The 12,936-nt window shown below is 43.1% G+C and overlaps 1 protein-coding gene across 5 annotated transcripts; it reads left to right on the forward strand.

The window, feature by feature from the left end:
• On the forward strand, positions 1-12,357 carry LOC110491263 (uncharacterized). Of its 5 annotated transcripts, none has more exons than XR_016484083.1 (3): positions 1-349; positions 8,372-11,813; positions 11,875-12,357. XR_016484083.1 is itself a non-coding variant. In XM_021564605.3 (2 exons), exons 1-2 carry the CDS (start codon positions 133-135, stop codon positions 10,873-10,875), a joined length of 2,721 nt encoding a protein of 906 aa, XP_021420280.3. In that variant the 5' UTR covers positions 1-132; the 3' UTR covers positions 10,876-12,357. The 5 variants fall into 5 exon arrangements, 2 of the variants coding, with proteins under 2 accessions (XP_021420280.3, XP_090044922.1); XR_016484082.1 differs by having other exon boundaries at positions 8,372-11,755; XR_016484084.1 differs by having other exon boundaries at positions 8,372-11,726.
• Positions 12,358-12,936: the final 579 nt, after the last annotated feature.

The raw sequence follows: 12,936 nt of genomic DNA on the forward strand, positions 1-12,936 counted from the left end.
AACCCGGAAGTGAATTTACCTTGGTCCTCGGAAGAAGACATTTGAGTGAGAAATAAGTAACGCAGAAACGTGATGGTTTGAAGCCGAAGGGCGTCTATAAATTGTAGTATTATTCATTGTGTTTTTATCAAAATGTCCAAACTACAGCTGTTGAATGTGTTTATCACCGAGCGTTTAACAACAGCAGCAGTGGAGATATTTGGTTCAGCAGAAAAGACATTAGCAGAGTACCAGGAGCGACTGACAACAGCGGCGGTGGAGATATTTGTTGTGGTGGAAAAGACGATCGCAGAGGTTCAGGGAGAGAACGACCGTCTACGAGGGCTTCTTCTGGGTCATTTAGGTGCAGGTTTGTTACTGATGTAACATTTGTTTTCTGAATCACACTAGTTAGTGGCCAGCCCAATCTATACCACTGCCATCATGTGCCCACTAGGGTCGCGTATGACCTAACGTTTTGGAACAAACATGCCTCTGAGATAAAGAATAAGATTACTTTCTGCAAATGAACGAGACCCAGGTATTAAGTATCAGAATGTGGGATATTTAGCCAATATTTATCGTTACATGTCGAAGAGCCGATGATGATAATGTAAGATTTCACCCAAATAAGTTACATCGCGCTTTAATTGCCGTACAGAACCGTGTACGTCAGTGGTCATCAACCTTTTCTGAATAAAAAAAACTTGTGCAACATTAACCAATTAAAAACTGTTCTGTAGCAATGAGGTTTGTGCAGTAGGTTATAGGTCCAAAATATTATCACTGCATATTGGCTATAATTGAATTTCCCTGCCAATGTTGTTAATCTCAGACCATTTTGAAATTATATATTTTTTTTAATAAAAAAAAAAGCTAACAGTCGTTTAGTCGTGATTTAAAAAAAAATATTATTTTTTTTAGGTTTCACGGCGCAAAATATAACGGGATTCACTTGTCCTTAAACATTAAGCATAAGTAGTTTATTTAACTAGGCAAGTCAGTTAATTAAGAACAAATTCTTATTTTCAATGACAGTGGGTTAACTGCCTGTTCAGGGGCAGAACAACAGATTTGTACCTTGTCAGCTCGGGGGTTTGAACTTGCAACCTTCCGGTTACTAGTCCAACGCTCTAACCACTAGGCTACCTACCGCCCCTACGGTGGTCGACCAGTCAATCGCACGATTGGTGACCACTGGTGTACATGAACAGAACCATTGGACATGTCTCAATCTAATGAATCTGCAGGTGATCAGGGGTTGCACTAGAGTTGTATTTGTGAGACAAGGATGGATCTTTTTTGCGCAGTGGCTACCAAACTTTTTTATAGTCCCATACCCCTTCAAACATTCAACCTCCAGCTGCGTTCCCCCTCTAGCACCAGGGTCAGAGTGCTCTCAAATGTTGTTTTTTTGCCCTCATTGTAAGCCTGCCACAGACATACTATACGATACATTTATGAAACATAAGAGTGAGTTTTGTCACAATCCGGTTTCGTGGAAAGTAACAAAGAGCTCTTATAGGACCAGTGTTACGGGTTTCTTCTATCTCCTCCTCTGAAGAGGATCGGACCAAAATGCGGCGTAGTTCATGTTCTTTAACGAAGAAAAAAACTCAAACAATATACAAAACAATCACCGTGAAAAACCGAAACAGCCAATCAGGTGCAAACTAACACAGAGACAGGAACAATCACCCACCAAACACTCAAAGAATATGGCTGCCTAAATATGGTTCCCAATCAGAGACAACGATAAACACCTGCCTCTGATTGAGAACCACTCTAGGCAACCATAGACTTTTCTAGATAACCCCACTATACCACAATCCCATAACCTACAAAAACCCCAAGACAAAACACACCACATAAATCACCCATGTCACACCCTGGCCTAACCAACATAATAAAGAAAACACAGAATACTAAGACCAGGGCGTGGCACAAATAATAATATAATAATAATCAATAATTTTGCTCTTTGTTTAACCATCTTACATATAAAACCTTATTTGTTCATCAAAAATTGTGAATAACTCACCACAGGTTAATGAGAAGGGTGTGTTTGAAAGGATGCACATAACTCTGCAATGTTGGGTTGTATTGGAGAGAGTCTCTGTATTAAATAATATTCCACACAGTCTGTGCCTGTATTTAGTTTTCATGCTAGTGAGGGCTGAGAATCCACTCTCACATAGGTATGTGGTTGCAAAGGGCATCAGTGTCTTAACAGCGCAATTTGCCAAGGCAGGATACTCTGAGCGCAGCCCGATCCAGAAATCTGGCAGTGGCTTCTGATTAAATTCTATTTTCACAGAGCTGCTTGTTGCAATTTCGATGAGGCTCTCTTGTTCAGATATCAGTAAGTGGACTGGAGGCAGGGCATGAAAGGGATAACGAATCCAGTTGTTAGTTAAGAAGTTGTCTGTTTTGGGAAAGTTCCTGCGTAATTGCGCACCCAGCTCACTCAGATGCTTCGCTTTATCACATTTGACATCGTCCGTAAGCTTGTTCATTTGCTCACAAAAAAAATCATACAATGATGGAAAGACCTGTGTGTTGTCCTTGTTAATGCAGACAGATATGAGCTCCAACTTGTTAGTCATAGCCTCCAGCCTGGATTCAGATCATTCAGGTGAGAGAAAACATCACCCAGAAAGGCCAGTCGTGTGTGAAACTCGTCATTGAGCAAGCGATCAGACAAGTGAAAAATTATGGTCAGTAAATAACTTTAAACTCATCTCTCAATTAAAAAAAAAAAACGTGTCAATACTTTACCCCTTCCCTTGTATGTTGTAAAAACATTACATGGTCGCTTCCCATATCATTACATAATGCAGAAAATACATGAGAGTTCAGGGACCTTGCTTTAATAAAGTTCACAATTTTCACAGTAGTGTCCAAAATGTATTTCAGGCTGTCAGACATTCCCTTGGCAGCAAGAGTTTACCCAAGTGGTGTCGGTTGCTTTTACGCATGTTGCCACTCCACTATGTCTCCCTGTCATGGCTTTTGCACCATCAGTACAGATACCAACACATCTTGACCACCGAAGTCCATCTGATGTCACAAAGTTGTCCAGTACTTAAAAAATATCCTCTCATGTTGTCCTGGTTTTCAGTGGTTTGCAGAAGAGGATATCTTCCTTAATTGACCCCTCATAAACGTAACGGACATATACCAGGAGCTGTGCCAGGCCCGCCATGTCTGTTGACTCATCCAGCTGTAACAGACATATACCAGGAGCTGTGCCAGGCCTGCCACACCTGTTGACTCATCCAGCTGTAACAGACATATCCCAGGAGCTGTGCCAGGCCCACCACGTCTGTTGACTCATCCAGCTGTAAATCATATAATTCACTGGCTTGTATGCGAAGCAGTAATTGTTTCAAAACATCTCCTGCCGTGTCACTGATGCATCGTGAAACAGTGTTGTTTGATGAAGACATTGTCTGTATAGTTTATTTTGTCCTTTTCCCCCAGCATTGTCCCAGTCATATCCACTGAAGCAGGAAGAATTAAATCCTCCACAATAGTATGGGGCTTGCCTGTTCTAGCTACTCGGTACCTCACCAAATAAGACGCGTCTAGCCCCTTCTTATTAATGGTATCTGTTGCTTTTAATTCTCGCTCAAAAAACTCCCGTGGCTTATTTTTCAAACAGAATGAGCAGCAGCTACATTAGTGGAATTCCCGTGAGAGAGTAAGGGTTAATGTGATTGGATGAGTAAGGGTTAATGTGATTGGATGAGTAAGGGTTAATGTGATTGGATGTTAATCATTTGACTAGGCTACCTGTATTTGACATTGTATTGTTATTTCGCTGAACACTAGATGGTTACATTTTTGGCAGTGAAACGAGGCTACTCAGGTGAGGGGTAAAAAACCTCACCCAAATGTATTGCCCCGTTGGAAAATATAAATGGACTGTTTGAAAATGTGAATATAAAAATAAATAAAAACATTTGATTTAAAAAAAAGTCACATTTTTATTTGGTGTACCCCTGACAGCGTTGCGCGTACCCCTTGGGAATACCAATTTGAGATGTGGTTCTGCATATGACCACTAGGGGGCAATGCAGTTCAATATACCGCAGTCCTGGTTAACTACCACTAGTTACCACAAAAAGTCATAAAGCCTCCCTATTTCTAAAATGTATCTTCTTAAAATGTGATTTTAAACCTAATCATAGCTCACGCTTTGTACCTGCACTTGCAGAGGAATCATTTTCTCCATCGGGGCTGTCTTGGTTTTTCGACATGGCATCTTGTAGTCTGGTTCTAGATATACCATTAGGGTATTGAAGCCTCCATTCTCTACCATCCTTCATCGTCTACCATCCTTCATCCTCTACCATCCATCTTTCATCCTCTACCATCCATCTTTCATCCTCTACCATCCATCCTTCATCCTCTACCATCCTTCATCCTCTACCATCCATCCTTCATCCTCTACCATCCATCCTTCATCCTCTACCATCCATCCTTCATCCTCTACCATCCATCCTTCATCCTCTACCATCCATCCTTCATCCTCTACCATCCATCCTTCATCCTCTACCATCCATCCTTCATCCTCTACCATCCATCCTTCATCCTCTACCATCCATCCTTCATCCTCTACCATCCACCCTTCATCCTCTACCATCCATCCTTCATCCTCTACCATCCATCCTTCCACCTCTACCATCCATCCTTCATCCTCTACCATTTCATCCTCTACCATCCATCCTTCATCCTCTACCATCCATCCTTCATCCTCTACCATCTATCATCCTCTACCATCCATCCTTCATCCTCTACCATCCATCCTTCATGCTCTACCATCCATCCTTCATGCTCTACCATCCATCCTTCATCCTCTACCATCCATCCTTCATCCTCTACCATCCATCCTTCATCCTCTACCATCCATCCTTCATCCTCTACCATCCATCCTTCATCCTCTACCATCCATCATTCATCCTCTACCATCCATCCTTCATCCTCTACCATCCATCCTTCATCCTCTACCATCCATCCTTCATCCTCTACCATCCTTCATCCTCTACCATCCATCCTTCATCCTCTACCATCCATCCTTCATCCTCTACCATCCATCATTCATCCTCTACCATCCATCCTTCATCCTCTACCATCCATCCTTCATCCTCTACCATCCTTCATCCTCTACCATCCTTCATCCTCTACCATCCATCCTTCATCCTCTACCATCCATCCTTCATCCTCTACCATCCATCCTTCATCCTCTACCATCCATCCTTCATCCTCTACCATCCTTCATCCTCTACCATCCATCCTTCATCCTCTACCATCCATCATCCTCTACCATCCATCAGACAAGCCTGCATCACAACTGTTCATTTGCACAATTTCTCTCATTCAGTGTTTCTTGTAAATGCCATCCAGTAGCTACTAGCTATGCTTGTATAACTTTGAGCCTTATTTGCCTGTCTTTGCAATTAGTTTATATTCGTTTTCGCATGTTAGCATTCTGCTAACAGCATCTGTGATTTCGCTATTAGTTTGTGCTAATTTTGTTAGCATACTGTTAATAGATGCCAAATGTTCTTTTTAATTTCATTTACTTTTAAAACTCTGACAATATTTCATTACATTTTTCTTTTTCAATGTCAATTTTCATATTGTTAAGTTAGTGTACCCAGCTATCTAAACTTGTAGTAATCATGGTAGAATTATCAATGGGGGGGCACCATTGATTTTTGTTGGTCTCTCTCACTCAGATATCATATTAAAAACTGGGAAGAATTGCAGGAAATTAGCTGTTAAACTTCAACATAAATATGTGCCACATGGCAAAATGTTTAGAATTGCAGGAAATGAACTCTGATACACCTTTTCAAACCAACACATTTTCCCCCCCACTAACTGCAGCATCCTGATACGTTTTTGCTGACTTTTCTTGAAATATGAAAGGTGTTGCCGGCAACAAGCCCTCCACTTTTATTTTCGCCAACTCTTAATAATTCCATTTTTTTTCTCGCTCTGTCAAGATGTCTGCTTTCACAGCGCCTCAGAATGGGACTTGACTGAGTTTATAAAATAAATTATACCCTATAATATCATCAATCAATCAAATGTATTTATAAAGCCCTTTTTTACATGTCACAAAGTGCTGTACAGAAACCCAGCCTAAAACCCCAAACAGCAAGCAATGCAGGTGTAGAAGCATGGTGAAAGGCCAAAACCTAGGAAGAAACCTAGAGAGGAACCAGGCTATGAGGGGTGGCCAGTCCTCTTCTGGCTGTGCCAGGTGGAGATTATAACAGAACATGGCCAAGATGTTCAAATGTTCATAGATGACCAGCAGGGTCAAATAATAATAATCACAGTGGTTGTAGAGGGTGCAACAGGTCAGCACCTCAGGAGTAAATGTCAGTTGGCTTTTCATAGCCGATCATTAAGAGTTGGAGACAGCAGGTGCGGTGAGCGTACTTAAATTCACACAGTTCACCAGATATAACAGACTGACACAAACTATTTCAGCATAAATACTGGAGGCTGAGACAGGAGGGGTCGGGAGACACTGGCCCCATCCGACGATACCCCCGGACAGGGTCAAACAGGCAGGGTGTAACCCCACCCACTTTGCCAAAGCACAGCCCCCACACCACTAGATGGATATCTTCAACCACCAACCTACTACCCTGAGACAAGGCAGAGTATAGCCCACAAAGATCTCCCCCACGGCACGAACCCAAACCTGGACAGGAAGATCACGTCAGTGACTCAATCCACTCAAGTGACGCACACCTCCTAGGGGACGGCATGTAAGGGCACCAGTAAGCAAGTTACTCAGCCCCTGTAATAGGGTTAGAGGCAGAGAATCGCAGTGGAGAGAGGGGAACCGGGCAGGCAGAGACAGCAAGGGCGGTTCGTCGCTCCAATCATAGGACCTACTGAAGAGATGAGACTTAAAGGTTGAGACCGAGTTTGCGTCTCTCACATGGGTAGGCAGACCATTCCATAAAAATGTAGCTCTATAGGAGAAAGCCCTGCCTCCAGCTGTTTGCTTAGAAATTCTAGGGACAATTAGGAGGCCTGCGTCTTGTGACCGTAGCGTACGTGTAGGTATGTACGGCAGGACCAAATCAGAGAGATAGGTAGGAGCAAGCCCACGTAATGCTTTGTAGGTTAGCAGTAAAACCTTGAAATCAGCCCTTGCTTTGACAGGAAGCCAGTGTAGGGAGGCTAGCACTGGAGTAATATGATCACATTTTTTGGTTCTAGTCAAGATTCTAGCAGCCGTGTTTAGCACTAACAGAAGTTTATTTAGTGCTTTATCCGGGAAGCCGGAAAGTAGAGCATTGCAGTCGTCTAATCTAGAAGTGACAAAAGCATGGACAAATTTTTCTCAATTTTTGGACAGAAATTTTCTGATTTTTGTAGTGTTACGGAGATTGGGGAAAAAAAGCTGTCCTTGAAATATTCTTGATATGTTCGTCAAAAGAGAGGTCAGGGTCCAGAGTAACGCCGAGGTCCTTCAGTTTTATTTGAGATGACTGAACAACCAAAGGTTAATTGTCAGATCCAACAGAAGATCTCTTTGTTTCATGGGACCTAGAACTAGCATCTCTGTTTTGTCCGAGTTTAAAAGTAAAACATTTGCTGCCATCCACTTCCTTACGTCTGAAACACAGGCTTCCAGGGAGGGCAATTTTGGGGCTTCACCATGTTTCAATGAAATGTACAGTTGTGTGTCGTCCGCATAGCAGTGATTGTTAACATTATGTTTCCGAATGACATCACCAAGAGGTAAAATATATAGTGAAAACAATAGTGGTCCTAAAATAGAACCTTGAGGAACACCGAAATTTGTCAGAAGACAAACCATCCACAGAGACAAACTGATATCTTTCCCATGGATAAGATCTAAAACAGGCCAGAATTTGTCTGTGTAGACAAAAGAATGTGGTGATCGATGGTATCAAAAGCAGCACTAAGGTCTAGGACCACGAGGACAGATGCAGAGCCTTGGTCTGACACCCTTTAAAGGTCATTTACCACCTTAACGAGTGCAGTCTCAGTGCTATGATGGGGTCTAAAACCAGACTGAAGTGTTTTGTATACATTGTCTTCAGGAAGGCAGTGAGTTGCTGTGCAACAGCTTTTTCTAAACATTTATAGCCAGGGGTAGGGCATTTTGTCTTATGCAGAATTATGGGATATTAGAATCCTCTAGACCTGAATGCAGGTGGTTAAGAACTTCCTCTTATGTAATATTGCAAATATGAAGTAGCAAAATGGGGCTAGTAAATCACCTGCTGCAGTTATGTTGCATTAGTTCAGATAATTCTGAATAGACTTCAGTGTGAATATTTGTAATTGTTTCTTGGGTGCTAGCTACTTATTTCCTTTCCTCTCTCTCCAGATCCCCAGCAGCTAAATCTCCCCGAAGAGGAGGTTTCCCCTAAGCAGCAGCATTGTGAGCATGAGTGGAGCCCCAGTCCGGGGCAGGAGGACCCAGAGCCCACACAGATTACAGAGGAACAGAAGGAACTCAAGACCAGTCAGGAGGAAGAGCAGCTTCAAAGACTTAGGTCTGCTACCACAGAGGTTGTACAATTGATATTTATTCCTCCCTGTGTGGAAAGTGACTGTGACCAGGACAGCAAGACGGACTCTCTACCCTCCAACACAACTGAACAGACCCAATCAGCATTGGATGACGAGGACTACAGAGCATCACAACTATCCAGTCACTTTCATCCCCTCTCTACAGTAAATCCACACTGTTCTGCAGCTCTGAGTGAAATCATTGTAAGTATTGATGAAGACGAGGGTGAAGAACTACCGTCAAGGTCAAAGAGAACACGGGAAAAGAAAAAACAAATCTCTCAAGTCTGCACTGAGGCCAAGACAACCAGTGAGCTGAAAGCACCTTTAAAGTCTCACACAAACAGGAGACCATGCAGGTGTCGTGTGTGCAGTAAATGCTTTAAGACACCAGGCCCTTTAAAAGTACATTGGAGAATTCACACAGGGGAGAAATCACACCGCTGTCCTTTTTGTTGTCGAAGATTTAAGTCATTAAACGTTCTACAACTACACCAGAAAGTTCACACTGGGGAGAAAGATAGACCACACCAATGTCCTGTGTGCTGTAAATCCTTTCATAGCACAGCTTCTTTAAAATATCATCAGACAATTCACACAGGGGAGAAATCATTTAAGTGCCAAAAAGGTGGCAGATCAGTCAGATGCAAGTGCTACGTCAACAAGCATATGAGGACTACTCACCCAGGTGCAAAAACATACAGCTGTCCTGTGTGCAGTAAAAGCAGTCTAAAGGAACACCAGATGCTTCATAGTGAGAAACCCAATCAGTCTTCTGTGTGCAGTACAGACTTTATTAACTCCTTACCCAATTATAAAGTACATCAGAGCACTCACACAGGAGAGAAATCGTTTAAGTGTCCCGTGTGCATTAAAAGCTTCGCAAGTGCAAGTCTTTTAAAAATACACCAGATATATCACACAGGGGAGAAATCGCACAAGTGCAAAGAATGCGACAAATGCTTCTACCGCAAGGGGCATCTGGTCAGGCATATGATGACTCACACAGGGGAGAAACTTTGTAAGTGCTCTGTATGTGAAAAACGCTTTGTATCATCGTCTGCTCTAAAAAAACACTGTGAAATCAAAGAGGACCCTTGTCGTCATGAAGTTTGTGGCAAAAGCGTCATGTGGAAGGGAAGCTTGACGGAACACTTGAATACGCACACAGGGAAGAAATCATCTAAGCGCCTTGTATATGAAAAAGGCCTCGCATCATCAAGTGTTCTAAAACGCGACCAGCTGGATCACTGCGGAGGGAAACCAGAAGAGAATCAATCCGAGAGGGAGTCGTATCTCTGCAGCGACTGTGGCAAAAGCTTCCGAACCATCAGTTGCCTGAGAGTGCATATGAAAACGCACAGAGAGAGAGAGCTGCATAAATGTCCTGTATGTGGAAAGTGCTTCACGTCATCGGCTTATTTCAAACTCCACCAGCGACTCCACACCGGAGAGAAACAACATCAGTGCAACGTTTGCAGCAAAAGCTTCACTCTGAGTGGACACCTGACGGAACACATGAGGACTCACACAGGGGAGAAATCAGTTAAGTGTCCGGTATGTGGGAAAAGTTTTTCATCTTCAAGTTTTCTAAAACGTCACCAGCAGAATCACTGTGGAAAAACTGCAAAAGAAAAGCAATCTGAGGAAACGTCGTATCTCTGCAGCGACTGTGGCAAAAGTTTCAGAACAATGAGTTACCTGAGGGTGCATATGAAGACTCACAGAGAGAGAGAGGTGCATAAATGTCCTGTATGTGGAAAAGGCTTCAGGTGGGCCTCTTCGCTAAAAATCCATCAGAGAATTCACACAGGAGAGAAACCTTTTCTGTGCACGGTTTGCAGCAAAAGCTTCACTTGGAAGGGAACCCTAATAGAACACATGAAGAATCACACAGGGGAGAAATCGCATCAGTGCCACGTCTGCAGCAAAATGTTTGTTTATAGCAGAAGCCTGTCTCGTCATATGATGTCTCACACAGGGGAGAAACCTTTTAAGTGTCCCGTGTGTGGAATATGCTGTACAACATTAAGTCTTCTGAAATGCCACCAGCGAATTCACACCGGTGTGAAACCCTATCTATGTAACGTTTGTAGCAAACAATTCACTTGGAAGGGAGGTCTGACACAACATATGAAAAGTCACACAGGTGAGAGACCATATAAGTGCCCTGTGTGTGAAAAGGGCTTTGTAACGTCGGGCGATCTGACACGCCACACGCGTGTTCACACCGGAGAGAAACCTTTTCGCTGCAAGGATTGTAACAAATGCTTTAGTCAGATCAGTTCCCTTAAATCACACATGAAGAATATTCACTAGAGAGAGAGAGAGAGAGAGAGAGAACACATAACAGTATAAAATGTGTCAGTCCCGAGGATGAAAGGTCCACTCTAATAGATACCGGTAAGGGCACAATATAACATGGTTGAAAGGAATGACTGAACTTGGAGAACATTGTCTATAGCCTACACTGAGTGTACAAAACATTAAGAACACCTTCCTCATTGAGTTGCACCCCCCCCCCCCCCCCCCCCCCCCCCTCAGAACAAGCCTCAATTCGTCGGTGCATGGACTCTACAAGGTGTCGAAATCGTCCCACAGGGATGCTTGCCCATGTTGACTTCAATGCTTCCCACAGTTGTCAAGATGTCCTTTTGGGTGGTGGACCATTCTTGATACACACGGGAAACTGTTGAGTGTGAACCCAGCAGCGTTGCAGTTCTTGAGACAAACCTACTACCATACCCCTGTTCAAAGCCACTTAAATATTTTTACACCGGAGACTTACTCCACAGTGTCACCAGTGGCTCTAGTGTTATTTTGTTTTCATCAAGGAGTGTGATGCTAAAGTCTCGTGGCGAATCAGAATCAACAAACCCCTGTGTCATCAAGTTGCTTTGTGACAAGGCGTTATTATGTAGGTCTACGGTCTGTACAGGTCCAGGAGTGAGTAGTAGGTCTGTACAGGTCCAGGAGTGAGTAGTAGGTCTGTACAGGTCCAGGAGTGAGTAGTAGGTCTGTACAGGTCCAGGAGTGAGTAGTAGGTCTGTACAGGTCCAGGAGTGAGTAGTAGGTCTGTACAGGTCCAGGAGTGATTAGTAGGTCTGTACAGGTCCAGGAGTGAGTAGTAGGTCTGTACAGGTCCAGGAGTGAGTAGTAGGTCTGTACAGGTCCAGGAGTGAGTAGTAGGTCTGTACAGGTCCAGGAGTGATTAGTAGGTCTGTACAGGTCCAGGAGTGAGTAGTAGGTCTGTACAGGTCCAGGAGTGAGTACTCGTAACACAAAGGGAGTTATTATGTAGGTCTACAGTCTGTACAGGTCCATGAGTGAGTACTCGTAACACAAAGGGAGTTATTATGTAGGTCTACAGTCTGTACAGGTCCAGTAGTGAGTTATTATGTAGGTCTATGGTTTCTCCACCTTTGTTGGCGTAGATAAAGTCTATAAAAGGTAGAGATGTACGGTCTCCCCCGAACCCATTCTTTCTCTCTTTTGCTTTTAAAAAAAATAGGATTAACGGAACTGTCTACAGCTCACATTCATGGAGGTACACGCCGGTAACAACTCTTAACATGTATTCTAGCAGCTGAATTAGCTAATGTGTTTTATTTTTTATTCTTTTTTAAGTGTCCCACTAGGGCATTTCAGACCACCTTTTTTAACTGAAGAATGTCTGTTTGTTTTTTTTTACGATTGTGTTTTGCTTTTCATTTATTGTTGTGTTTAATGTTTAGTTTAATGTGTATATTGTATTTTGATGTGCATTGACTCACTGTCAAAATAAAGGTGAAATAAAAATTATTTGGAGGTCTTTGGGGATTGCAGCCAGAATAGGGTGACGTGGGAGAGATTTAAAAAAAAATTGTTATGATGCATTTTAATGACCATGTTTGATCGCAACAAGGAAGTACGCAGCGAGTCCGATTGCGAGTGACGATGTTGATTTTATTCGGCTGCTTTCGTCATGCCACATTCACACGCAGAATTATGAAACTAACATTCTGGACTTGCTAACTGGTTGGAACGCGGCATGTGTAGAACTACCACCAGTTAACAGGTAGGACATTTCCAGAGACCGACTAACCACGTGAACATTGCATTAGTTTTAGCAGAAGCACCTCTGGGAATAGTGTTTCGGCTTGAATTTCAAATGGGTCACCAACGAGGGGGGTTCGATTCATTTCAATGGGTCACCAACGAGGGGGGTTCGATTCATTTCAATGGGTCACTAACGAGGGGGGTTCGATTCATTTCAATGGGTCACCAATGAGGGGGGTTCGATTCATTTCAATGGGTCACTAACGAGGGGGGTTCGATTCATTTCAATGGGTCACTAACGAGGGGGGTTCAATTCATTTCAATGGGTCACCAACGAGGGGG

The sequence above is a fragment of the Oncorhynchus mykiss genome, chromosome 10, assembly GCF_057628025.1.
Source record: "Oncorhynchus mykiss isolate SJ-2025 chromosome 10, ASM5762802v1, whole genome shotgun sequence".
NCBI lineage: Eukaryota > Metazoa > Chordata > Actinopteri > Salmoniformes > Salmonidae > Oncorhynchus > Oncorhynchus mykiss.